Genomic DNA, 27,497 nt, shown 5'->3' with positions numbered 1-27,497 from the left:
CCCTTTGATAAATAAATAAAAGGCCTTGTCGATGTGATGTGCTATGTGCAGCTATGCTATGATGCTAGTGGCCAGTAGGTGGCAGTAGTGCCGGCACCGAAACGAAACGTGCGCACGCATCCCTTTATTTATATATATTTATATGTAAAGTCTTGTCGACTGCTGTTGTCAGAGTTGTCACAAAAAAATCTTTGCAATCATGTTGGGCGAAACGGGATACGTTTTCGCTATTTTCATCGTTCTTAGTTTATTTTCAAGTCGCACACTCGCAGAAATCGACGAGGATACGTCATCCGATTTGTACGTGATCGAAGGCAAAGTGTTTCCGTGGGAAAATGCAGCGAATTCGGGCTGGCAATTGATGACTCGAGTTATGGCCAATGGCGGAGAACATTATGGTTTCCTTAGGTAAATATTGACGCAACTCATGAAAAAAAATATCAAAGCTATCTTTTGCTTTTATTTGTTCAAATTTCTTAAAAATTATTTGTTGAATGTACTAAGATATCTTTATGAAGATACAAAAATCGTCAAACATAAATCCTAACCTCAATCAGTGTAATTTTTTATTAGTAATGCAACTAAGGCGTCTCTGACTGACTAATAATAATAATAATAATAATAATAATAATAATAATAATAATAATAATGTCACAGTATGAGAATTTCACCTAATTACTTACATGGTTGTACAGTATTGAGTTGTGCTATTTATTTTTTTTTTTTCTTTTACATAAATATCTTTGAATCATTGCACTTCAATTTTGTTTGTTTACAGAGAAGATGGAACCTTTGTGATATCAAATGTACCATCTGGTTCATATGTGATTGAAGTAGTTAATTCTGTTTATGCTTATGAACCAGTCAGGGTAGAAATAAACTCCAAAGGAAAGTTTAGGGCAAGAAAAGTTAATTTGATTCAAACTTCGCAAGTTATTCAAGTGCCATATCCATTGAAAATGAAACCACATTCTCCATTCAGATATTTCCAGGTGAGAGAACAGTGGAGGGTAACAGATTTTCTTTTTAATCCCATGGTAAGTTTTTTAACGATTGATCACAGCATCTCTACATAAAATGACAATATGACTGATTGGTGAATTTTTGCAGGTTCTTATGATGATATTACCACTATTCTTACTCATGGTGGCCCCTAGAATTATGAACGATCCAGAAGCTAAAAAGGTGTGTAGAGTTTTTGATTACTAGTTTCAAACAAAATCTATGATGACATCAATATTGATATAAATATTTTTCCAGGATATGGAGCAACTTAATTCCCTCACAAATTACAGTGTACCAGACATGTCAGAGGTTATAACATCATTTTTATCTGGCGGAGAGAAACAAAAAGCTAAATCCATTAAGCCAGCAAAAAAAAGACAAGGCAATTAGTGTGTGCTCACTTTTACAAGGTTGTTGCACGTGTGCAATAAAAGTGTGATTAAATTTATCTTGCACTAGAGATGCAATGTGAAAAACAATTTAAAATAGTGTGGTCATAAAAAAACTCAGTTTATTATATTTTTACTGTATGATTACTCAAATGAAATGACGAAATTAAACGAAATGGCGATTGTTTGTAAGTATTTAAACATCTTGCGCAAAATTAAACGATTAAAAAATTTGAGCATGACTGAAATTCAAAACCATACCTATTTTAATAGTTATTTGATCTAACTGTTTTTTGTGATGCAGAGTGGCAGTACGAAATTATTTTGAATAACATAATCTATTGTTGTTATGATTAGCTGATCTAGTCTTATAACTTTCAAAACAAAAGTTTTCATGTACATACAATAATATTCATTCAAATCATGAAACTTGTTACCATACAAATATCTTCAATTACTAATGTTCTACCGAGTTTATCATTATAGCAGCTTTTAATTTATGCACGATTTCGGTTCAGCGCGTGTTTATGCAGAGTTGAAAGTTTTTTAAAGATATTTAAAATCACATCTTTGATTATCTGTAATGTAAGCACTTTAATTTTTTTTTTTTATATAAAACATTATTTTAACTACAAATAAAAACGTACAACATTGGAACGAACTTTGGAAGCTATTTTATTTATAAATTGCAGTTCCTTCCTATCTGAGCCCAAAAGGCCACAACGCGCACTCGCTGCAAGTCGGAGTAGGTGGTACTTCGCATGTGCACTTGACGCAATTTTGACCGCTAGCTCGGTCAGCCTTCAGATTCAACTCGTCACCAATATCCATCGTTAAATTGCCAAACACACATTTCACGTCGCTTTTAACTTTTGTACCCAAAATTCCTGAAAAACCAATATCAATTTTAACGTGTGATTTATGAATCATATAAATCGTGTGTTCTTACCCAGTCCAAAGATTCCACCTAATTTGCGTTTCACTGAATCATTTTCCATTTCTTGGGGGGAAAAAAACATTAATTTTTATTTTTGCTTTCAGTAATAAACTTAAATTCTACAACTTAGACGGGAACATTTACAAAAAGTTGTATCTGGTATCAGAAGGTATCAGAAGGAAAAAAAGGTCAAGTCGCTGTTTTGAATAATTTTTCGCTACATCTCATAACACGTAACAGTCAAAACAATCCGTTTCCAAAAAATCTGCTCATTTCGCACATTAGCCACACTAGTATGATTTTAGACCCAAATCGACCCCTTTTTTGCACAACAAACACAGAGTTATCCCCTCTCCGTTTTATTCCCAAACGAAATTGCCATTCGTTAAAAAAGTTTTGCAGTGATAGCGCGGTAACGTTACGAGGAATAATACACCGTGAAAACGAGATTACTGTATTAACTCGGTTCGAATACACATGACGAGACGCGGAGCCAAGGTGATAAGATAATGGGTCACGTACAGCCGCGTACATTCCCGCAAACATCTCGAACGTGATTATTTATCGCACGCGACATTATCTCGAGCACTGCGCCATTTTTCGCTCGCCAACTCCACGTAAAATACGTATCTTTGTGCTCAAGAGCTACGAGTTTTTTTTTTTTTTTTTTTTTTTTGGTATCACACCGAGACAAGTTTCGTGTACTCACGGCATCGGAATTGATCGGGGCAGTAGTCGACTGGCGATTGGTTTCTGGTGTACACAGGAGTGCAATTGCGATGTATTTCCAGAGAATGCCGGAGCTCCACTCCACAGAACACCTTGCGACAGTAAGCCGAAAGGTTATCGCCTGTTTGGTCGTACAAAATTTATCAGTTATTTTTATTTTTTTATTTTTGGGCGAGGAGGGGCCGATAAAAAAAAATAGGGAACATTCGTATTGCATCAGTATGGGTACCTTTGAAGCCGGACAAGCACTGGCACTTGTAACCTTTTGGCTCGAAACGCTCCCCCTCCTTGTAGATCTTCTTGGCAAATTTGCACGTAGCTATGTCTTTGCCTTCCTCGGCTGAAACAACGATGCAAAAAAAAAAAATTAAGAAATAATTGTCCCCTTGGTTGTGGCACGCGTCACTTACGGCACATCTCTTCGTTGATGCAACAAGATGTCAAATCGTGTCTCCACCAGCAATCCTTTTTCAAAGGCTTGAGGGTCGGACAGTTGTAGTTGGAGCAAGCCCAGTCGAGACTGTACACATAGTGGAAAAATCGATTTGATTGAACCAAATTTGATTGAGGGGGAACAAAAACAGATATGTAACTTACTGGCCTTCGGGGGTCTTCCTGCAAACGCACACGTCGCAGTGGCTCGGCTTGTCTTCGTCCCGGAGTTCTTCGTCGTAGTTATACTGATGGCCGTTCATGTAGCACTTGTCCGGCGAGTTTTCCGCGTAAATGTGGGAACAGTCGTAACTTGTGGCGCAGCACCTGTCATTTTCCTCGAAGATCGGCTTGCAGTTGATACCCTCGTAGAACTTTATCGGCCCCTTGCACTTGATGTTTTTGCAATCTGATTTGCAGAAAAAACAAGGACAACGCGTTAAATTTCCAACAGACAAAAGAACAAGAGATAAAAAAAAAAAAAAAAAAAAAAAAAGAAATTGCCGTTCAACCTTGTGACAGAGCTCGAGGGATGATGATGGTTGTGCACAAAAAGGTGAACAAAATAATGTTGTTCGTCTGGCGAAACATGTTGGTGTGGCTCGTGCGATCACTGCGGGAAAAATGAGTACACCAAGTCCGCGAGCGCGGCTTGAGGCTCGTTTATATATACACAATTCGCTGTTTCAGAACTGCAGATACGAGATACGACAGCTGTATGGGAGAAAAAAGGGGGCGGAGAAACACACATGTACAACAACAACTTGATGACCTTTTTTTTGTTTTAAATCCGTTATGTCAGTTTGTATAACGTATCGGTCAATTTACAAAAAAAAAAAGTGCGTTTAAGTTGTCGTTTTGGGTCACCTTTCCTAGAGCTTTAGTGCTTTCACGCAACCCTTACGGAAAAGTCTAGTCGATAAATTAAACAAAAAAAAACAAAAAAAAAAAAACTGTTGAAGAGTCGCGTTTAAAATCGCACAACATCGAGTCACTTGTTCCGTGTATCCCCGTACGATTGCACATTAAGATTTCTCTCGTTTTTAAATCCTAAACAGTCAAGTACATGTCCCGTGGCGTTATTGAAGATTATTCTTTTTTCCTCGCGCGACACAAACGTACATATACATAGTATCTCGATACGCGTATACACACAACTCAATAAAAATTTATCTCAACGAATTAAGGAGTATGTAAGCTAAGTAATCGCAAGACTGAAAAAAATAGTAATAAATAAATAACCAATTGATTTTTGAATAATCAGGAACACAATTATAGTCTCCAACAAATCGGTTTTGGGTGAAATGGTAGTTTTGAGCTCGCGATAAGAGATAATGATATGTTTTTTTTTTTTGTTTTTTTTTTTCCCCCCACAAAACTCCAAATGTTTTACGCTGTTTCAAAAACATTTGCCTCAATGGCTAACAATGAACATATTGAATACATGATAAAAAATTACTTGGGGGTACTGCGAGGCTTGAGAGTTACTTTGATGGCTGCTATTATGACTACATATATAATATAATCATACAATAAATAGCGATGACCGTTGGGGAAAGCCACGTATGTAATATAATATTTAAATACGTATTCTGTAGATGGCAACAAATCGCGTGGTTACATATTATATAGGTTTTGCGCAACGATTATTCCGCCGGCAGATACAAGTGTATACTTGGCATATTAAGATTCGCGGATGCGTGTGCAGTTTTTTTTCTTTTTTTTCTCATTGGGGTCAAACACCCAGTTGACGAACATCAATGGCTTGCACCTATATATGTATATGCATAAACGATCTCTGTTTATTGGGTTTATCGATTTATAGGTAATAGAACTATGTCTTTGTAAATAAAACAATGGAAAACACCCTGACCTATATTCCCTTGCATTCAATGTCCGAATCACTTGACTCGAAATACCCAATTGTACATAATAATATATTCATAAATATAATATATACTTATATCCAAAATACAAATCACAAAAGACTATTAAAATAGCCGATTCTCATCGTATTCGGACTTTTTAGCGGGAAAGCACTGGTTAAATATGCAAAACCATCATCGTTACGATTCCTATATAGATGTATACATACCACTTGAAAAAAAAAAAAAAAAAAAAAACATATATACAATATTATTCGTCCCACGACCGCACAAGCACCGACTGCTAATACTCAGGTGACTCACGACAAATAGGCACATACCTACGAGTAGGGATACAACATTACATAGGCACACGTGCATCGAAAAGACGTACAGTGAAGAAGAGACGGAGAGGATAGAGCCCACCAAAGACGGGAAGGCCTCCCCTGGCGTATACACGCTATTATATACTTGATAATGTTCACTTCTCTCTCTGAAACGGTCAAAGGCGGCTGATTATCGCTCGAAATGACACCTCTTTCTACACCGGCGCACCTCTTTATTTCTTCCCCCCTCCCCTTCGCATGGCCTCTTCTTTCGGCATGGACTTTTTTTTTTTTTTTTTTTTCTTTTCATTCTAAACAAGGATACTTGAAAAAAGAAGAGTATACACGCCGCCCGAGAGATGACGTTTTAATTTATCGCTTCCCGGAGGGTCCGTACTTTTGATAATTTTCTCGCGATTAGGAATCCTCAATCCACGTATACCGGCTCTCTTTCTTTCCCCGTTGCGCTCGCGCGTGCGCGATATTTTAACAGCCGTTTATTTATTATCTCTGAGCTTTAATTTTTTTTTTCCTCCTCTCCAAGCTGTAAGTATCCATACGAAATCACCAATAGCTTTTTAAATGAGTTCCAGTCGATGGTTTTCACTCGATTGAATCCAAGATTTTTACGTCAAAGTTCGCTGATGCCAATAATTAGTGTGAAAACACTCTGGATTGTACTGACATTTCTTTTTTAAAGACAATTTTTCACAGTATACGTTCTACATGTGTATATATAGGCAAAGCATGTTATCCTACGCTTCCCAAATAAATCGAACATGCGTCAAATACCAGAGGATCGGTTAGCGTAAAAAGCGAGAACACTATGTGGGGCACGCGCTTGTTAACATATATACACAACCATATTGCGCGTGTGTCTGCCATGTCTCTCTCTCGTAAAAGTTAAAGAGAGAAAAAGTGATATGATTCAGCGGCCAAGGATGCGAGATTCTCCCCCTACCTCCCGCGCATCTCCTTTTTTTTTCTTCTTCTTGCTACACACGCACTACCGGTCGCTGCACCGGTCCTCTCCCTTTTTTTTTTTTTTTTCATTCATACTCCCATTCGCTTTGGGAATATCTTCCTCTCTCCTGGAGAGATTCTCTCGGGGCGGGGAGACTCTTCATTCATGCCAGCCCGATGACGCGTGAGGTACACGCACGATTTTTTTTTTTTTTTTTTACGAGACCATTTGAGGCATCTAATAAACTTTGCCTCGATGCAAATCTTTCGAAAATCGCGATTTTTTTCAAGGTCGATCTCAGGTGTACAGTGTCAATGGTGTCGTGTACCGTGCCGATTTTTCGACAACCACCTGAAAATATAACAGCTCCATGCATATTTACTTTGCTGGAAGTAAGCATTGGTACTGTAAGAAAAGTCACATTTTCTCCATGTACTATATCGTCTTGGCTGAAACTAACCGATTCTACTCATGTGTTTGCTTTTTAATAAAAAAATTGTGCACGTACGCACTCTCACTGACCAATTTGATCACCATAAAATGTAAACTACCTATACACTGTGAATCGCCTGACTAGGAGACTAATTTTTGTCGCCCTTTTTACGCGAAGCTCTCGGTATGTAATGCTCATTTCCTATTCTTCCTTCGATCGCTGACTAACTTCGCTTCTCGCTCCGTTACCGATTTTTCTGCCTTTGAATCGGTAATTTCTTCGACAATGAAGGTCTCCCTAAAATTGACGCAACGAGCTCACCATGTAGGACATACAGGAGAGACGATGCTCGTTTTTTCGGTAGAAATCGGTTTCTATAAAACGAGACCTGCAGTTTCGATAATAAGTATACTGCGATCACACATGTTTGACCAAGTGATGTTGACATTTTATAAACAAGAAGAATAATCGGTGGGCGCGAGACAGGTTAGAAGTCAACCTATATATTTTATTTTCTCGGTAGACGAGCACTTGGTGCTCAACGTTTTTATCGTCGCGGTGATGTTGAAAAGCTTACCGATTTTTTGAGAACCATATTACCTATTGATTCTCATGGCATGTGCTGTGAGATATAGATTGTTCTCGTGTCACCTTAAAAATCGGCACTTTAGACCCCCAAAATCGTGACCACAGATGTTCCAACTGCTTTACATATAAACAACGACTCGTACACATGATGTAATCCACGAATCCTTTACCTCGCCATGTATGACGAAAAGGTATACAATAACCCCTGAAACGTTGAAAGAGAGGGAACAAAAAGTCAACCAACTCCCGGCGAATCCCCGACGCGTATATAGTAGGTACACATATGTAAGAGCCATCCCCCGTCGGCAGCTCCCACCTGTGCCAAAGATGAGATAAAAGCGACTCGTTGGCTCTTACGCGGCTCCCTTCCGACAATCCTCTGCCTTTTCATCCTTCCTTGGCCATTCGGCACCAGTGAATGAACGGCCGAGCACGTGGTTGATTCATTCATTCGTTCCAACGTAGTTTAATCGTGCATTTTGGGCACATTGTATCCGTAAGCAGTGCAGACGCGTGTGCGTTTCGGCGAAGACACGTCAGCCGGATGTTTTAAGCCGGGAGGGGGTGGAGGAAAAGTCGGAAAGTCCGTGGATGAGTCGTTTTCCCGATAAACCGGCGAACCGTTCGGTACGCTTGTATACATATGTACGTGAATCAGCGATCGAGCGCCGCCGGTAGTCGAGGCTCGATAGAATCGCCGCGAGTGTTGGATGCCGGTGAAAAAACAGTCGGCGGCGCGGGAGCGTCGGCTGCCAAAGGGGATCATGCGACGATCGGCAGCAGCTGTGACTTTGTCGTCGCGAGACTTTGCAATTTGGTAAAATTTTTTTTGTTTTGTTTCTAGTGGAGTGTACAGTTGTTTCTTTTGCTCTGAGGAAAAAGTGGCGTTTGGGTGATGGGTGTGCGAATGATCGGTAATACCGCCACTAAACGGTGATGTTGGTGAGACATGGATTATGTACAGTGAACAACGTGTGAGTGTAAAAGAATATCTAATCACGTGATTACGGTAAGACTATAGAAGATTTTTTTTTTTTTTTTGTTAAACTAGCTGAGAAATTATTTTAAACTTTTCAGTCACGTATAACATTAAATAGTTTTACACGCTAAAGTATGCATATAATTGATTTACGTTGATTCAAAAGAATTCGTGGTAGTAAGTTAATGTCCAAAGTAAATCATTACTTTGAACTATTTCTAAATAAGAAACTCAGAAAATACGATATTTCGTGCGAAGCCGTCTTTCTTTTGACGAGTATATTTATAATGTTTATTGTTTTCATAGTGTCGAATGCGGAGTTTTTTTTTTTCTTCAGTTGCTGAATCAAAATTTTACCGATCCAACCAATAAATTGTCGCGAAATTCGTCATCGAATCAATAGTGTTATTGAAAAATTCAAATATCATTTGAAACGCGTACTATTTCTTTTGAATGAAGCCTCGGGATTTGATTCAATTTTATGATGTATTTGTAAAAGCGATGACTAATTTTACTTGAAAAAATTAATTTAAAAATATTGTTACCGAAGATTCTCGAAATATTGTACGTGTACCTGTAAAAATGTAATATTTAAGAAATAATATCTAAATGAATCAAGTAAAATGTTTGAATGTACTATTAGATATTCTAGTCTAAAAACAAATATGGAGTAAAAATTACTTGTAACTTGTTTCGATCGATCAGTCCAATAGCACTGACGTAACTGTGGATTGTCGTGCAAAAGCCATACCGATCATTTTCATTGTTCGTACAACTCGTATTAAAAAAAAACTCTCACTCTACTATCACCACTATAATCAAATAAGTAAACAAACGAATAAAAAATACATTGGTGGAGATGTCGTGTGTGGTTTGAATTAAACGTATAACGCACATCAGGAAACGGAATCAAACTACACATCGAGCTCAGCCTCCTCGCCTCTGTTCGACGGACTCGCGGGCCTGGAAGACCTCGAGCATTTCCACGACACCCAACCACAACGTCCAACGACGGCAGGGATCCCCGACAGCGATCGGTTTTCCCCCGAGTTAGCCTCCCTGCTGAAAATCACCGAAACAGAGGATCACCAGTGCCAGAGCAAATCAGCCGACGAGGAGGAGGAAGATTCCGGTTCGGTGGGAAACGGAAGCGGAAGGACGGAGCGCGCCGACGAGGATGGGACCGGCAACTCCAGCGAACCGGTCATGGTGCCGTCGGGTGAGTTTTTCAAAGACCGGCCGTACACTTGCCCGTGTAATACGCCAAATGGAGGTGCACTTGCAGTGCTCCATTAGCTTTTTCAAGATGCGATCTATCGGTTTGGCTGCTCCAACCACTGTGGCTGTTGGTTCGGGGTTTTTTTTTTTTCCTAACTCGTATACTTTGGGAACCGACGGTATCTTGTTGGGTGCACAGTATAACAGGTCATTTTTGTAGCTGGTTTATACATAGTTTAGTGCAACCTGTTTGGCATTCAATTAACGTACGTATACCTACATACTACCTTTGGTTTTTAGGTAATTGCGTTGTTTTTTTTTTTAAACCACACGATTGATAAGTAACTATTATCGGTAATCACACGCGTGTTTTCGCAATCGCGAACAACAACTATTTAATATTATTATTAAGTGCATAATGAATCATCCTTGGTTTTTGATTCAATTGCAAGTGCTCCTATATTGGCATTGTAAAATATTGTTTTTGAAGTTGTCAAAAGTAAAAGTCGTACTTGTGCATCGCCTCAAAAATCCCTTGCAGACCCGTGCGAATGGAACCCGAGTCACGTGTCGAGTTGGCTGTCGTGGTGCGCCAGGGCGTTCTCTCTGGAGCCAGCCCCGGTGCCCCGAGTACTGGGCGACGCGTCCGGTCGCGACATTCTCGGTTGGAGCTTGGAACGGTGGAAGGAGCTTTTACCGAGGTGCGGTCGAGTGCTCGCTCGGCACCTGGGCTACCTCAGGCTGCAGGCCTCGGGGCACAGGACCGAGGCCCTCGCGCAGGAAGAAAAGTCCAGCAATCGTGGTGAGCCACTCTCTGGTCTTTGCGTCTCCCGCTTCTTTCTCTCTAATTTTTTTTTTTTTTTTTTTTTTTTTTCCGTACACAGTGAGACAGTTTGTGTTTCTGTTTTTTTTTATTTTAAGGTTTAAGTTTACTGTTGTTTTTTTCTGGCATTCCTAATTATACTCACGTGAAAAAAAAAGTGGTGTTTTGTATAGAAGAATAATTGGCGCTTTTTTTAGCCTTTTACGTAAATTTTTGTTTTTTTGCCAAGATGTAAAGAGATCATTTGGAAAATCGTAAGTGCCATTAAATGTGACGAAGGTAAAAGTTTAAGAAAACATCGACAATCGAATGGACGATTTTTTTTGTTTTAAAAAATCCATTATTTTACGGAATACTGAGAAATTTGCGATACCAGGTACATTAAAATTTGTTGTGCTCAAAAATGGATACATTTACCAGCCACGCAATAACAGCTTCTACGTAAATGACAGTTTAAAAACACCAAGCGGGTCTGAAATTTTAAGTGTATAGGTATATTGGGACTTGAACAACAACCTCTCGAAATTTCATCCAGTTCGTGAGACATTTGGGTTTTCTGGCAAACCAAATTGAAATGTCCTTGGATGCGCGATTATTCAAAATGTCATTGGAAATAAAGCCCATGTGAGCCAAAATGAAACTAATTCATCGGAAAAAAAATACAAGCTTGGCTCAGCTCTCTTACAGCCCTGATCACTTACTTGTAACACACACACACCTGCCCCTTTGGCCCAAAACTATCGCTTAATCCCACATACGTATTCATTCTCGTGAAAAGTACAGCCCCGTAGATCGTGATGCGAAAAAAAAAAAAAAAAAAAAAAAAAAAGTTCAAGCGAAACTGACCAGCTTGAAAAATTACCTCCAACTCAGGATTGCGACTCTCACGATACACGCCGTGTCGTCATTACACGCTTGCGCCGGAAATCACGATAATTAATCAGGTTTGCAAAAACCACGTCCATATAAGGTCCCGCCGTTACAGCGCACGTACATCCTAGACGTGTACGAATCAAGGATGCATGAAAAAAGAAAACCATTCGTCAACATCATCCTATAGCGCTACACCCATTTATGCAGGTATACACATACGAGTTTATACGGCACTAAAAGTATACAGCTAGGGTGTCCGTATATCCTTAAACGAGGGGCCCCGTTACCAACACCGCCTCCTCTGACTATATTGCACACACACACACGTACCGGATTAAAAAAGCGGATATCCCGTTCCCCCCGAGGTGGTGCACTTGTGTGTAGTAGAGGTGTATGTACAATATAGGGCAGGGACTGGACCTTCGACCCCCCCCTCCCCTGTCCTCGTTTATACTCTCTCGATGTCCATTATCGATAGGGGATGGCGAGTACCTGATGTGTGTGTATATAGGAGACTGGCCGTCCAAGAGTGGAAGAGTAAGCACCGATGGGCTGATAATGGGACTGATTACGGAGAAGGGAAGAAAAAACGATCGAGATTTCGGAAGGAAGATTAATTTACAGCTCTCACTTTGCCGTATCGGCTCGTTTTGTTTCCCTTACTTTCGGTTTTTTTTTTCTTTTTTTTTTCCAGATTTTTAGACGAAAAAAAGGATTTTTTTTATTGAATATCAATTGAATAAAAAGTCTCTGATCGTTACCAAATGGTCGCTCATTGGACCAGGTGAATTGCGGTATCTTTGTTGGAAAACAACAGTGTCTCGTGTTTGCCGAATAATCGTTAAATAATTGTATAGCAGCTGCAATAGAGTTCCTATCGGATGAACAACGAATTACTTTACAATTGTATGATCTATTTTTTTTTTTTTTCTTTTACTGAAACAAATGTTGGTAAATTGTGTGGTTATAATGGTTTCTTAATAAAGGACTTTTCAATAAAAAGTAACAACTTTTTTTTTTTTTTTATTAATATGTATCATGTACCTATGCCTCGACGATGGGCATTCCAGGGCAATTCTATAAACTACCCCCAAAAAAGTCTATGCAACTTTAGATATAATTAATTATACAAGTACATGTTGTAGCAAAGTTTTTAACGCACATAGTAATTTAATATGTGACGTTACACGCAGTTAGAGTTGAAAAAAAAAAAACAAAAAAAAACAAAATATCTCCAACATCTAATATTGCATTGACAGGAAAGAAAAAAAGACTACAAAAAACTTAAGAATCAATAAAATGGTAAAGACGAGCGTGAGGCAATAAAAATACACACAGGCGACGCCCACTTCTGAACTCATCTCTTGAATCCCTGCATAAACAATTAATCCTCTGGACTTTTTTCGCCCTAACATACGATACTTTCCGCCAACTTTTTTATCCTTATAAGTATATATAACCTTCACATGGCATAAATAACGCAAACGTATTTTTGTTTTGCTTGTATGTGAATAATATATATATTTATCTCAATGTAAAAAAAATAAAATAGAAATAATAATAATACAATCACATACAGTTCCAAGTAAGCTAACATATGTATATTTAACAAATGATAAATTTAAATTGTAAAAAATCATGGTTAATAAATACAACACCCAACAGTTAGTGCAATAGTTAAATAAATCAGCATAAAGTCGAGCGTGTAGAGCACGTGGGTAAGTAAACGCAGTATGAAAAATGGAGCTTCACGCTGCGATGAAGAAAAAAAAAAAAAAAAAAAAAAATGAGTAGCGCGGCCCTTTAAAATCCGGATGACCCATTACCGGATTAAAAGTGTACAATGTATGCCGGTGCACGTCCAAAGCGGTTTTTCAAGGGTAAAAAGCACGATTTCCCACAGCAAGGCACTACGGTCGAGCCGGGCCAGGTCAAAATCGAGGTCAGGCCCAGAACGGAATTAATAATGGATACCAAACGAACGAGAGAGAGAGAAAGAGAGAAAAAAAATGATAAAGAAAAGGTCGCGCCCGATCGGAAGAGTCCCTGAGAACGTATAAAGTTCTTAAAGGTATATATGCATACATGCGCTCCGGGTAGCGGCTAGCTCGAAATTCCGGACAATCTGGAGTTTGGTGATCGGTAAGTTTTAGATACTGTATACCTATAGGTACACATGTTACGTTTTAATACTTATTGTATGCACAATGGGAGCGGTGCATCTTTTTGCTGCTTTTCCGTTTACGGTGGGTTTGTCGTATAAGTAGATCGGAACGGAACGGGAAAAAGAGCGTGAGAGAATCAACACGATTGAGCCTCGGAACCAGCTAATGTTTTCGATTAGTGTGGTTTTTTTTTTTTTTTTTTTTTTTTCAAAACCATCTATTGCGGAAGAAAATTATACCCATCCTCGTATCGCAAACGGGGCTTTCAGTTGTGATGAAAAAAATGATCGACAAATTAATATGATCGTCCGGCTAAAAAAATCACACCGAGACCCTCCCTCTTTTGTACAAAGTTGCATATACCGTTTGTTTGCAAGTGAAATTAACGAAAAAAAAAAAAAAAAAAAATAGAGCCTCGTGCGATCAATCATAGTTGAAACGATAAAAAAGAAAAAAAAAAAAAAAAAAAAGAAGAGGCGAGCTATCGATAACGCAAAAATAAAATAAAATATACGCTGAAGCAGTCGTGAAAACACCCAGAGAGGGAACGAGAGAAAGAAAGGGAAATCTAAATCAGCGCTTGGCAAGTTAAGCCCTGGGAGATACATATATACACATTATTGCGACCCGTTTGAATGAGACTCCCCGTATATCTATATGTACATGTGCATGTATGTATTGACACACACACACATACTTATATACACACGGGGATGTAGAAAGTCAACTGGTGTCCTGTGCTCGCACCCCTGCGTCACCGTATACGTGCATGGGCCACAGCAGCAAAGACGCAAAGAGAGAGGGAGCCGTTTATTAAGCGAATCAGTGTTATCGCGGTGAGAGAGCCCTCATGAATAAGGCATCGAGGAGTAAGGTGTATACATATAATATGTACATACACAAGGGCAGGGGTATTGGTATAAAGGGGGAGGGGGTTGTGTTGGCACCGATGCATATGTATACACACACACACACACACACATCCGAGAAAAGCTCGGCGCGCCACGGGGCGCGGATATATTGTTTTCTTGATGAGCTGTTGCTATTGTGTGCGCGCGTGTATAAGTATTGCTCGAGTCCCCCGCTCTCGCGCGGGCACTTCCCATATACCTATGCACACCACCTCACCCCATAAGTCTTGGCTCACCGTCTTTACCCATCTCTACATAAGTGTGGGCTACATGTGCGCGAGGATCGGGAATCGAGTGATTGTCCGGAGTTGAGAGGCGGGATATCCATCAGAGAGTCTTATGGTGCAGGGCAGGGCTATTGTTTTTTGAGGGTTTATACGGGAGGGAGGGGGTTTATAGGTGTGGAAGTGATGCAAGATAATGTAACGTATCTGATGTCCACTTTTTTTTTTTTTTTTTTTTTTCGTACAGGCTAGGGGTTGAATGGTGTCCAAGGGAGGGTGAGAATTGAAACAATTATCCATATATACTGAGTGTTTTTTTTTTTTTTTCCCAAGATAGCTGTGCAAAAAGACAAAAATCAAATGGTTCCTTTACTCAATCAAGTGCAATTTTTCGCACAGTATAGTAAATCTCATGAGGATTCACTTGACCGTTGGTGCATAGATCCAACTAGGCTTCCTTTTGTTCGTCTTATTTTTACTCCATTTTTTTGTACTTATTATTTTATAATGAAAATTCGAGAAAAAATCGTTTTTCCCTACCATAATGTCGTTTTATCTGTCCTCGCTGTCGCCAAGTCGCCACTGTACTCCAAACCCCCCAAAAATAGCCCATCGTGTACTTACCGACATATACGTGGACAATAGGCACTTTCTGCAGTGTATACTTACGAAAGCAGAAAAAGTGAAAGAGCAGGTCCTCCTTTGCCGTCAAAATTTCGGCGCGCGCGGTCAGAGGGTTGAAGAACGGGGGGGGGGGGAGGGCGCAAGGTGGCCCGATAAGGTCTGAAAATCACTTGGGGAGCCAAAGGTCGCTCTCTCAGTTGCGTTCCGACGTCGGCGACCTGTACAACTCGCCGCTCGATTTTTACAATCCCTCCAAGTGTACAAGCCTTTCGTTGCACCCTTGCGCGCGTACGCGCATCCGATGTTGTTGCTGCTCGCTGTGGTGATGGTGTTTGTGGCTGAAACATTGACGGAACGGAGCAGTGATTGATTTTTCTTCTATTTTCATTTTTTTTTTCTTTTCATTTGACTCAGATTTTTGTTTTGTTTTAATTTCTCTTAGCTCGACGACTGGGTCTTGTTTCGTTGGGACTGCGAGAACGCGGCTCTTGATTGGTTGACGCAATGTCGTAATTTTTTTTTTTTTTACTATTATTTAAAAACGTAGCTGTAATTTACTTTGATAATTTGTTTTTCTATTGTTAATTCAAACGAACATTTAGACAGTTATCGAGTATCGGTGATTTGGGATTTTGAACTGTTTGATTTTATTTTTTTCCTAATTTTCATGAAAAATCAGTCAAGTCTCACGCACGACTGATGTGACATTGAGCACACGTTCTACCTTTTAAACGACGTCAGTTTCAGGATCTCACCCTATCACGTTGCGATGAACAAAAAAAAAACACAATCCTGACATGACGTAACGTGACTTTTCGTAAGTTTGAAAAAAAAATTAAAAATCCAATTAAACTGGTAAAACAAAAAATCCTTGGCACGTATAGTTACGATGTAATCGTCAATATAATGCACAGCGCGACTGGATCCTCGGGACTATCGGGCCTCATGAGACGCATGCGATACAGAGAGGACTGGTCTTCCGGAGAATCGAGCGATGTGGAGGATCCAAACCCACCCGCTGCACCTTCAGCAGGACGCGCGACTACACCCCTCGACCACGGCGGCTATCCTTTATAACGGTAGTTTCATCAATTGTTTTTTTTTTTTTTTTTTGTTTTTTTGTTTTTTTTCCTATGGTGGGTTAAATCGATGAAGTTCCAAACAGTCTATTATAGGTGATTGGCGAGCACCAATGTGTGAATTAAAGACCAAATACCAAACTTTCTTGCATTGTATTATTGTATGTATGGACACACGTAACGTGGGTTTATTTTTCCTTAATCCGTTGTTTCGTGAATCGATGTACCGTTAGGTAAGAATAATTTTTTCGAAAGTATAGATGTATACTACCCCAAATAAAGAAAACGGTTGAATTTCTCAATCTCAATCTCGATATAACATGAACAATGACTGTGCACGGGCTCAAACGGTGACATTTTTCAGTTTTAGAGTCGAAGCACAAGCGGATAAAAAAAAATGGGGTGGGAACACCCCTTTTTCTACAAATGCTCTTAAAAATGAGCAGACAAATAAATAAATAAGGTCCCAACATCCTGCCGCAAAAGATGACGTATATATACTTAAGCTTAGGCAAGACGTTGTCCCAACCAATCACTTGTGGGGAAAACCCCCAAAATTTAAATGATTAAAAATAGAAATAAACAAATGAAAAAAAAAAAAAAAAAAAAAAAAAGGAACAGTAGTGTATTCGATATTGTATAAGTGGATGTATAAAAGATAAGGCATATTATATTATACCAATATAATGTATACATGTATACAAAGGTGTTGTTATTCCCCTCCTATTTCTCGTCGTGTCCACAGAAAGGTTCGGCCTCCTGCAGCGCACGTGTTCGCTGATTGGTGCCGGCAAGGCCACCTCGCCGGGGGCGTCCCTCGGCGGCGGCCAAGTCCAGCTGTGGCAGTTCCTTCTGGAGCTACTCGCCGATTCGTCAAACTCGTCGTGCATTGCGTGGGAGGGCTCGAATGGCGAGTTCAAGCTCACAGATCCGGACGAGGTGGCGCGCAGGTGGGGCGAGCGCAAAAGCAAGCCAAACATGAACTACGACAAACTCTCCAGGGCTCTCAGGTGAACATTTTACAGCACTTGCTCGACTGTTTTTTTTTTTTTTTTTTTTTTTTTTTTTTTTTTTTTTTTTTTTTTTTTTAAGAAATCAGCACTTTTTGGGTTATTTTCAACAACCAGAGGGAAACAAGAAAAAAGGAGTAGCCATCGTGATTGCCTCACAACGATTTATTTTACGATTTTTAATTTCGGGAACACGCCAATGGGGCTCAGTGATGAGTTTGCGATGATTCACGAAGACTATATGTTTATACCACAGCGCCTGTAAAATCATTCGGTTTATGTCTCGCCGATGATTCGTGAGAAACGATACTCGTATATTATTTTAAAGCTGAACGAAATACAACTGGCAAGAGTCAACTTGTAGATTGTGAATTTCGTACATCCTTGAATAAAAAGAATATTGCGTTGTAATTTTCAAACAAATTTTTGCCTTTTTTTGCGCGAAAAACACATTACAATGATTACGTTCGTGTGTAGTGTGTACACGACTCGATACTTTTGCTAATTCAACGTTAAAAATGACAACTACTCGTGTATATAAAAAAAGAACCACAAAATAGATGGCATACCCCACACAAATCGGCACCTGATCGGGATACGACGCTGCTGTATCATTTTTTTTATTTTAGAGATTTCTCGTGTTTTCACAATATCTCGATTTTTCACGGCTAATGGTATCATCAGAAAAGTTATAATTTTTGTCCCACTACTTCAGTTTGAGAAAATTACGTTGCTATACACCTTTTTCAAATCGAGGATGAAAATAAGCGTAGGTATTATTAGTACATTATGAGGGCGAACCAGAAATGACTATACACCTATACACAAATCAAAGAATCATAATAGACGTTACACTCACCCTACAACTTTGACCAAGAGATGAACCCCCATTGAGTCCCGTATGTATATATTTATGATTATCCACTTAAAATGCCCGCCTGATCCACTTGTCGCAACACAACAGGTACTACTACGACAAAAACATCATGACAAAGGTGCACGGCAAACGGTACGCGTACAAGTTCGACTTCCACGGGTTGATGCTGGCCTGCCAAGCCCACCAAGCGGGTACACCGGGGTCAGTCGGGCTCGAGCCGTCCAACAGGTCGGTTAGGCCCCAACCGGCGCACCACCACCCGCATGACCTGCATCAGCATCGTGTTTATGCACCCTCGGCGAGCGCGGCGTCCACAGGAGCTGTGCCCCAGCACCGTCATCCGACGCTCGTTGCCGCGGGTTTGCGGGCGCAGCCACCACCGCCCCCACCGCAATTTTATTACAGATACTTACCATCGGCGTAACGTGGGTTGACTGCGGAAAGATGATTTTTTTTTTTTTTCTACGAGGACACGAAGGTGACGATTTTCCTTTTTTTTTTCTTAGTGTTTGTACATATTTCAGTATCAATATCTTGTGGGTTCGTGTCATCGGAAAGAAATCATCTTTTCGCATTTCAATTCATCGGTACTACACTTAATTGTTGTTGAGTTAATTTGTTAGGTCGCATGTGACTATACAGTAGGAGGTACAGCAGTGGGTTTTACAGTTTTTTTTTTTTTTTTTTTTTTCAACAACGTAATGATTTTTCGCTGTTGTTTCAACTACCAAGAACAAATTGAAGCTTTAACGAAATTGATATTAACATTGCGTGTGCGTATGTGTGTGAGAAATAGATTGTGATTTCGTAGTTTATTGGATACACGCGCTATAATTTAAATATATAATTTTTGATTGTCAATACATTGACATTAATTAGTGTATAGGTCCGCTGCCTCTTTGGTAATGGTAAATTATAATTGTTTCTTTATTTTCCGCTAAAGTGTGAATGTAGTGCTTGGAGTGTATCTGCACGAGTAAATATTTATTAATTGTTTTTTTAAAAGTTTCTTATATTCTGTACAACTAAGATCTTATGGCCTTGCAAAATCCAAAATTTCTGAATAGTGCCTCTAAAAGTAAATCAACAATCGATTGGCTTTCAGTTAAAAACGTTTTGTACAAAAAACTTTGGGTTTTTTGGCTACGTCGCAATTTTTCGTTAGCCGCTTTGTAATATTTGCATTCTGGAATTATGCAACACGTAAGATGAAAATCTTAGTATTAGGATAGAAAGAAACTTTCAAAGAAGTAGGAGCTGAGAAAAATTCAGTTTTTAATAATAACAGACCCCTTAGTGTGTATATAGATAAATGAATATTAACCCCATACTCGTTGATACAAATGATGATGCGACGTGATGAAAAACATGTTTAGCGACAGTGACGATTTAAAAAATGAATGTTAAACAATATCCCAGACGAAGAACATATGATAAACTTTTATGTCACAATTTACTTGTGCAGAAAAAATACCAATCCCATTAGAGTAATAAAGCATTAATTTTTTACATTTCATTTGACAATAATTTAAACGTTAAAATATTTTTTTACTCATGAGTCGAGAAAACTTTCAAAGTTACACCAAATAGTATTGTTTTTCGCCTGAGATTATAATGCTCGTATGTTTGGTGTTAACAACAATAAAATAAGTAGTGATTGATTGTAAATAAAATGAGAAGAATACAAATAAAGTAGGATACATGTACGAATACTAAAAGTCAAAATGAATGTAAAGTAATTAGACTGTAGTATACTCAGGTGTCATCATCGGGAGGAAGTCTCGTATTTTACGCACTGTTTTCTGGTGTAAAACTCGTGCGTCTTGAGCAAAGAACAAAAGTCTGCAGTCAATGTCAGACAAGTACGAATCAATTGCCAATTAATGGCAAAAATGTACATATATTTTACAGATGGAATGAGTTTCGAAATGAAAATGTATGTTTTGTAAAATAAAATGTATTTGAAAAAAAAAAAAAAAAAATTGCTGTTGCCTAATTTTTTCCCTCTTCTCAATTGATAGAGTATCAAATACGATAGAGTAAATCGATAAATTATTTTAAATATTTACACGATTAAAAACGATTTCATCGTTAAAATCTAAGTACAAATTAATTAATAAACCGATGTTTATGAATAGAAAAAAAAAAAATTAATATGTATACAAATATACATGTGAATATATCATGCAAATATATGTAGCAAAAAAAAGTGCTCGCACAGTAAAAAATGAAATCGAAGACGTACCAGCGTTTATGTGAAAATCTACGTTTCCTGCTGGTTACATAAATATACCATTGACTTTGTAACATTAAACATTTTTCATTAATTTCCTTCCCTGTGCATTTAGCTATGCTTAGCACTGGAAAACATATCCGATCGATGCTGAACAGTATAGTACAATAGCGTTGGTAAAGATTTGGAAACAATTATTTTTTAAAGATTACACGTACAACTCAACGCGAACATCCCACGACAACGTCAACAAGAGTGAAATACCTGAAAAAAAATCATAAAATATTAACGCGAATCTAACGCGTGCCACTCTCGTTGTGCCTTTGGTTTTGTCCTTTACTGGTAAAGTAGATCACACACCAATGACCGGTCGTCGGTACACAATTTTTTTTTTTCACATCAGTAGGTAAAAAAGTTGCCGTTCAAACAATGTATCATATGATGTTATTAAAGTGCGCAGACGACTCTTTACCATTTGCACAACAGAGATAGCACTAACCTTAATTCGTAAACACGCGTGTCCACACTACTCCGATTTTCAAGTTCCACGCCGCCGACTCTCTCACAGCGCCCAGAGCCCAGAGAGAGACTCGGAACTCGGAACGCCGGCGTCGCCGTCCCTCTTTTTTCTCGCTTGCTTCAAGGTAACAGACACATGCCGCTCGTTGGCTATTTTACGAATCCGTTTTTTACAATGGCATCGTATTCGTAAAAGCGCGTACAAATTTCGCTCGACAAGTACAATTGTTCTAATTTACCCTTGATCTTTTATTTTTAGCTGTAATCCTGTGGTAAACATGTCTGACGTCGAGACGTAAGTGATAGGATTTTTGTTACTTCTCCATAATTGTCAACTAGTTTGTTCTACGACACTATTGTAGGATTGTTATTGTTAACATCACATCTTTCACTGCTATTGTATTTCTATTGGCTGATTAATTTGTCAATTGTCACAGTTTACTTTGTTTCCATAACCTATAGACATCTGATTACATTTGGAGTTGAGATAACAGTGCCGGTTTTTCCTTTTTACAGGGACGATGTTCCCTCTGCGGGCATCGGAGGAGGTCAAATGGACGTCAATTCTGCTCTTCAAGAAGTACTAAAAAACGCCCTCATCCACGACGGAGTTGTTCGTGGTCTTCACGAATCTGCCAAGGTGCTCGACAAGTATGTATTCATTTTCAAATGCACAATTTAACTTATTTTAAAATACACGGTATGATGATACTTGTAGGCTCCCTCTACTGAGTTGTTACCCATTAAAAGAAAATCATGCGGATAGAAGCCTTTCTGATCAATGTTAATCACTAAGAAACTTGATTGTAAATATATCAGAACACGCTATGAAGTTGTAAACTTGATTTTCAGGAGGCAAGCACTGCTTTGCGTTCTTGCTGAAAACTGCGACGAACCCATGTACAAAAAATTGGTCCAGGCTCTTTGCAATGAACATCAAATACCTTTGATAAAGGTCGACAACAACAAAAAGTTGGGCGAATGGGCTGGACTCTGCAAAATCGACAATGCTGGCAAAGCCAGGAAAGTTGTTGGTTGTTCGTGTGTTGTGATAAAGGTAAGCTATTTTAATTTTTAAACATCAGTTTTCCAATATAAAATTATTTGTTTTATAACTTTACCAAACTTAGAAGCTTATTGTTTATTTAATTAACGTCATGAACAGTGATTTTTAATTTAATAAGTTTAAATACGTTCAATAAAAATACAATGATGAAAATTTTGGCTCCCTCTACTGACTCAAACCCGAATTCTTAAAACCTGGAGAGTAACCATTGTCTGATTGTTGAAAAATTCAACATAATTTCAAATAAATTTCCTTTAAATATTATAAAAATTGCATTTGTTTTTGTTACAGGACTTTGGAGAAGAAACACAAGCCAAAGATATTCTTATGGAGTATCTGAAGCAAAGCTCACACTAATTAGGAAAAATATTTTAATAAATAATATTTACAAAACATCCAAAGTCATTTTATTTATTCTATAAACACTGAATTCCGTGAATAAGTGACGTGAGTTTAATCAATAATCTTACTACATTCCTCTTTTGACTTTAAAATGTTTTCACATATTATTTTGTGGTTTGTCCAGTCCTTCACTTGACATTCTCTAGAACGCAGAAATATTTTTAAATTTAATTTAAATAACACAATCAACTCCCATATAACAAACAGCGTTTGAAGTGTACCTTCCACAGTACCAAGCTTCTTTACATTTCGAGCATCGATGCTTGGCTACATTCTTACATTTAAAGCACTTCTTTGAGTCTACAATATCAAGTTTGTCAAAGTCATAAGCTTCGCTCAAAATCTGCGCCATATTCTTGATATGCTCTATATCTTTTGAGAATAACGTTTTTGCTTGATGTTCAGCGAGTCTTTTCCATCTCTTTTTATATTTTTCTTCAATAGCAGAACTTATCTGTAATTTGGCCCAAAAATTCGAGTAATTTATAATCGATACTTTTTTATTGATTTTTCAAATTACCTCTGGAATGACTTCAACATTTATTGGCGGTTGAGAACTTGGAGTTTGAGAAGTCACGTTCAAGTATCCTAGCCATCTTCGAAGATCTATCAACGGTGCTATCTGATCAAGAACATGCTCTTGCATGTATTTCTGCAACTGTGAAAAATTTTTTTTATGACATGTTCAAATGTTCCTCAAAAAGTGATGACTGATTAAAAATTAATGAACCTTAGTTAGTTGGGACACTCGGACTTCGGTAATATGGTAGTACGGAGCGCACTTTGGATTCAACAGTAGTTCCCTCAATCCAAACCACACTTGAGCCTCAAATTTGCATATTTTACCTTGATCACAATCCTCTAATTTTTCCCATCTACCGTTGTAAATCATAGTGTCACCTAAAAGATAGCCCGTACTTTATACACACATTTGCTGATATTATCTATATAACATCTTAAAGTATCGAAAAACGCGCAAGAGAGTAACAAGTAAAAACCGGCAGCACAAAAGAACCTTTGTCGTTTCTCCTCCTCCACGGCTGGAGCTCTACAAGTTGAGAAAACAAGTACGGCACGTCGTTGGTGGTGAGCATACGCGATAGCGCGCATAGCGGCAAGTTGTCCGCGAACTCGGCCAAGTAGCGCAAGATCGAGACGCACCGCATCCCCAGATCGAATTCAATCTGGAGCCTCTTTGCGGCCAACTCTTCCAGGCACGACCTCAAGAAAATAAAACAAAATCATCGTTAGCCGTACACGCGTGACAAGTGAGCTTTTTCTTACTCAGAATCGTCAGCGGGGGTCTTGGTGTTCTCGCGGTAGAGCAGCATCGTCACGTAACTAACGGCGTAGTCGATGAGATCAACAGCCGAGTCGTCGATACTCTCAACGCTGTCCGAGTGAAACAGAAGGTTCTCGAGCAACGAAACTGCCACCTCCTCGTGGTAGAAGACGCTGAACAGCATGAAGGTGTTGCTCGGCTCGCCGTGTAAATCGACCAGCAGTGGAAAGACCTTGTGCTTCCATATCATTATTTGGATGGCCTCGAAAATCAACAGCGGGATCTACACAGGAAATTTTTTTTTTTTCTTTGTTGGTGTCTATACAGGTTACATTTTGTGCCATTTTAATGTTATCAAGTAGATTACAAAATGTATACCTACGTACGGACCTTGCCAAAAGTGACGAACCACTCCTTGACGCTTTCCTCGCGCAAACCGCTCGCCTCGAAAACGCTCTGCTCGTTCAGGAGCATCAGCTTTTTGTGGCACTCGAACCAGCTGAGAAAAAAAAAAAAGTCTCTTAAACCGTATGTCAACTGCCTCGAGTCCAAACAATAAAATGCCATCTGATTGTTTTATATCAAAACGAGAATAATCATAGGCGACGCGTACCTCTTGGTGCCGACATTCTCGAGATCAGTCCTCTGCAGATTTTGTACAAAAGCCTCGACTTCCCAGGGAGTTAGGATACTCTGCGCCCCTTGGGACATAATTAATGACGAATCGGCGTACTATAACTACGCACAACAAATTGTTACCATCGTGTCCACCATTTGTAAACAAATTTAATGGGTATAGGGGGGTGGATATGACAACGCTCGAGCGTCTACTGTATGGTAAAGGGAAAGGGGTGTGAATACATTCAATAGTCTAATTGGCTTTTGCGTTTATGTAAAAGATTGTTTTATTTTCAAACATCAATAGGCATTTTCAAGGCACTTTGTAGACGTAACTACAAAAGTATTGATAATAAATAAAACACGTAATAATATGTTACGGTAAATCTCCATTTGGGGGGTAATTTGTGTATATAAATATGTATACCAGAAAATATACATCGAATAAAATCACAGTCGTCAAACGTGAGACGATTCGTCGTTGTTATCCGCTGCCATGGCTTCTCGATTCTCGTATGCCCAGAATCCATGGAATTCGATTAAAATACTGATCATGGTATCACCCTGACCACTGCAGAAAATATCAATATGTTGGCGTTAATAGATGAGATTGTAAGAGGCTTCAATGAGAATTTTTTAGTGGAAAAAAACTTACCAAGCTAGAAGATCCTGTAACGTTATTTTAAAAGGATCGGCAGGCTTTACCATGTCAAAAATTTCATCTTTAACATCTTCGAAGCAAATGGGCTCTTGGCCGTGTACTGTCATCTGCTCTTGAATAGCCTATAATGTAAAATTATTTACTGATCAAGTTTTTTCGAGTCTAGCAGTATTTTATCATGGAGTACCGATTATTTTGACTTCTTACCCTGAAAAAATAATTTAGCGTAAATGTATCCAAATAACCTTGGTTTTTAATATCCAAAACTCTAAATAGATAGTGCAAGCTTTGTGGTTCTTGCCGATTTTCCAGTGCAAGCACAAAGTCGAGGTACGTTTTGTAATCCATTTCTCCTTCATAGGTCAGACACTCTTGAAATACTCTTTCGAGAAAAACCCCGGTTAAAGTGCCAGTTCCATACCTGAAGAAAAACAATTTATACTATCAAGTGTTACTTTTTCTGCTGTGTGAAAATTCAATCGTCGGAAAACGCCTTACCCAGATAACTCTTCTTTATTGAGCATACCATTATGATCTTTATCAAGATTCAAATACTGTCCGTAAACTTTTAGCGCAGAAGGTGCTGAAAACCAGTTTGCTTCTTGAAGATCTTTTGGCAAATCTTCATCTCGCAATTCTAAAAGATCATCAAGAAAGCTACATGCCAAAATATCTTGTATCCTTACTCTCCCTGTTCTTAGTGGATCGAGAAAGAAAAGAAATTTTCTGACTGCTGTACAAATGTAGAACGAGTGAAATGATTTTTCCAGTCCCTCAAGTTGAGACAGTGTTGGAATTAATTCCAGTATATAACTTTCCAAGTCCTGTAAACATACGATTTTTCAACATAAGAAATTAAGTATTTGACAAATAATTTTGAAGTAAATAACTTACTGTTTCTCTTAGATATCCTTGCCCTGTGAAATCGTACAGTGAAAGACCAATTCTTGTCTGATGTAGCCAAACTTTTCTCATAACGTAATTGAAAAACGATGTGATACTGATTCTCCCGTGTGGATCCCCTTGTTGTAGTTTTGCATATATAGTAGCTGTGAAGTATCTTGCGCATTTTGGCCCCACAAGTTTGCTAACCTTTTTAAAATCTTCATAATTGATCAGCTTGTCCTCACCCAATGTACCATTTGTACTGTGATGTTGACCCAGTATCATCCACAAGGATTTCAAGTCGATGTTATCAACAACTTGTTTGGAACGCCTTTGCAAAAACAGAGCTCGCGATTCTTCTCTGAGTTTCTGTTGCAGCTTCTCATCTGCGTTCGGAATCTAAGAGAAACACTATTAATTATAGTTTACCAACGCAAAATGACAGAAACATGAGATAGCCTGATCTTCTGTACCTTGAAATAAAATTTAGGTATCACTTTGTATGTTTCATTCTCCTCTTTTGGATCAGCACCTTTCCAATCTTTATAAAATTTTTGAAAGTATTCATCTTCAATTTTTTCATTATCTTCCTCCGTGTTTCGAATTGTCTCATCAGCAACTAAGGATAAAAAAAATAACGCTCTAATTTTATCACCATTATTTAGTTAGATGAAAAATGTATATAAATAATCTAACGCTTTTTCGAAACGACGCAATTCCGCAGCAAGGACGCCAATTCCATGACCAAAGTCTAAGGATGGAGGTTAAGATAAAATAAACATCATAGTTGGGATCGTTACAGCACTTTTTAATTCATCACAATATTTCTATGACTCTGTAGGTACATTTTGGATTTCTTAAAGTTTAATTTAAATATTATCAATCTTTCAATTTCGGAGTTTGTTTACTGGCACTGCACACACGCAGAAATACGTTTGTCAATGTTTACATTTATATATATATATATATATATATATATGTGTGTGTGTGTGTGTATGTATATATATATATATGCCAATTAAATACAAGTGCGCCCTATATTTCTGTAAATTGACAAATCCAGATCGATAAATAATACATTTTTTAATATTGTTATTTTAAACAAGAGACAAAAGTAATAACAGTTTCAGGTGAATGATAACACATTAATGAGTATACTTTAATAAAAATGATTTTTAGGACTGAAAAATGTATGTATCAGTGGTTTGTAAGAAACACCAATTATTATGACTGCACGACTCCAAAATTGGAGCTGAAGCAATGTGCGTGTATTTATTTATTTTTTTGTCATTCACATATTTTATTGTATACATGATGTCCTCGTGAGGAATAAAATACAAGGGGCAATCAGTTTACTCATAAAAATATTTGGATTTTTTG

The 27,497-nt window shown here is 38.4% G+C and overlaps 6 protein-coding genes across 7 annotated transcripts; 3 read left to right on the top strand and 3 right to left on the bottom strand.

Annotated features, from left to right (window-relative positions):
- Positions 1 to 173: 173 nt before the first annotated feature.
- Positions 174 to 2,055, top strand: EMC7 (ER membrane protein complex subunit 7). Its single transcript, XM_014349166.2, has 4 exons — positions 174 to 408; positions 779 to 1,037; positions 1,111 to 1,185; positions 1,261 to 2,055. Exons 1-4 carry the CDS (start codon positions 200 to 202, stop codon positions 1,393 to 1,395), a joined length of 678 nt encoding a protein of 225 aa, XP_014204652.2. The 5' UTR covers positions 174 to 199; the 3' UTR covers positions 1,396 to 2,055.
- Positions 1,964 to 4,099, bottom strand: LOC106636677 (uncharacterized). The gene is made up of 7 exons (XM_014349164.2): positions 4,005 to 4,099; positions 3,658 to 3,901; positions 3,471 to 3,580; positions 3,290 to 3,400; positions 3,041 to 3,181; positions 2,344 to 2,394; positions 1,964 to 2,281 (listed from the first exon to the last, which is right to left on the bottom strand). The coding sequence occupies exons 1-7, from the start codon at positions 4,081 to 4,083 to the stop codon at positions 2,094 to 2,096; spliced, it is 924 nt and encodes a 307-aa protein (XP_014204650.2). The 5' UTR covers positions 4,084 to 4,099; the 3' UTR covers positions 1,964 to 2,093.
- Positions 4,100 to 8,311: 4,212 nt separating this feature from the next.
- Positions 8,312 to 18,875, top strand: LOC106636500 (uncharacterized). The gene is given in 5 exon segments (XM_089592632.1): positions 8,312 to 8,485; positions 9,353 to 9,866; positions 10,407 to 10,667; positions 17,310 to 17,574; positions 18,539 to 18,875. Coding segments are annotated over 5 exon segments (1,551 nt in total).
- Positions 18,876 to 21,249: 2,374 nt separating this feature from the next.
- RpS12 (ribosomal protein S12) lies at positions 21,250 to 22,664 on the top strand. Its single transcript, XM_014349021.2, has 5 exons — positions 21,250 to 21,328; positions 21,463 to 21,498; positions 21,720 to 21,854; positions 22,056 to 22,260; positions 22,561 to 22,664. Exons 2-5 carry the CDS (start codon positions 21,482 to 21,484, stop codon positions 22,624 to 22,626), a joined length of 423 nt encoding a protein of 140 aa, XP_014204507.1. The 5' UTR covers positions 21,250 to 21,328; positions 21,463 to 21,481; the 3' UTR covers positions 22,627 to 22,664.
- Positions 22,665 to 22,722: 58 nt separating this feature from the next.
- On the bottom strand, positions 22,723 to 24,664 carry Zmynd10 (zinc finger MYND-type containing 10). The gene is made up of 8 exons (XM_014348897.2): positions 24,567 to 24,664; positions 24,344 to 24,452; positions 23,956 to 24,236; positions 23,687 to 23,892; positions 23,402 to 23,571; positions 23,192 to 23,329; positions 22,893 to 23,125; positions 22,723 to 22,813 (listed from the first exon to the last, which is right to left on the bottom strand). The coding sequence occupies exons 1-8, from the start codon at positions 24,662 to 24,664 to the stop codon at positions 22,723 to 22,725; spliced, it is 1,326 nt and encodes a 441-aa protein (XP_014204383.2).
- Positions 24,665 to 24,883: 219 nt separating this feature from the next.
- Positions 24,884 to 27,052, bottom strand: LOC106636612 (serine/threonine-protein phosphatase 2A regulatory subunit B'' subunit gamma). Of its 2 annotated transcripts, none has more exons than XM_014349030.2 (7): positions 26,814 to 27,052; positions 26,591 to 26,736; positions 26,127 to 26,516; positions 25,731 to 26,056; positions 25,440 to 25,653; positions 25,227 to 25,354; positions 24,884 to 25,142 (listed from the first exon to the last, which is right to left on the bottom strand). In XM_014349030.2, the coding sequence occupies exons 1-7, from the start codon at positions 26,857 to 26,859 to the stop codon at positions 25,031 to 25,033; spliced, it is 1,362 nt and encodes a 453-aa protein (XP_014204516.1). In that variant the 5' UTR covers positions 26,860 to 27,052; the 3' UTR covers positions 24,884 to 25,030. The 2 variants fall into 2 exon arrangements, with proteins under 2 accessions (XP_014204516.1, XP_089448959.1); XM_089592833.1 differs by having other exon boundaries at positions 26,591 to 26,725; positions 26,830 to 27,052.
- Between the last annotated feature and the right edge of the window lie 445 nt (positions 27,053 to 27,497).

Source organism: Copidosoma floridanum, unplaced genomic scaffold, assembly GCF_036245765.1.
Source record: "Copidosoma floridanum isolate Cflo_tuat_1 unplaced genomic scaffold, Cflo_Japanese_pri ptg000019l, whole genome shotgun sequence".
Classification (NCBI taxonomy): Eukaryota; Metazoa; Arthropoda; class Insecta; order Hymenoptera; family Encyrtidae; genus Copidosoma; species Copidosoma floridanum.
This window is presented reverse-complemented; position numbering and strand designations above follow the sequence as displayed.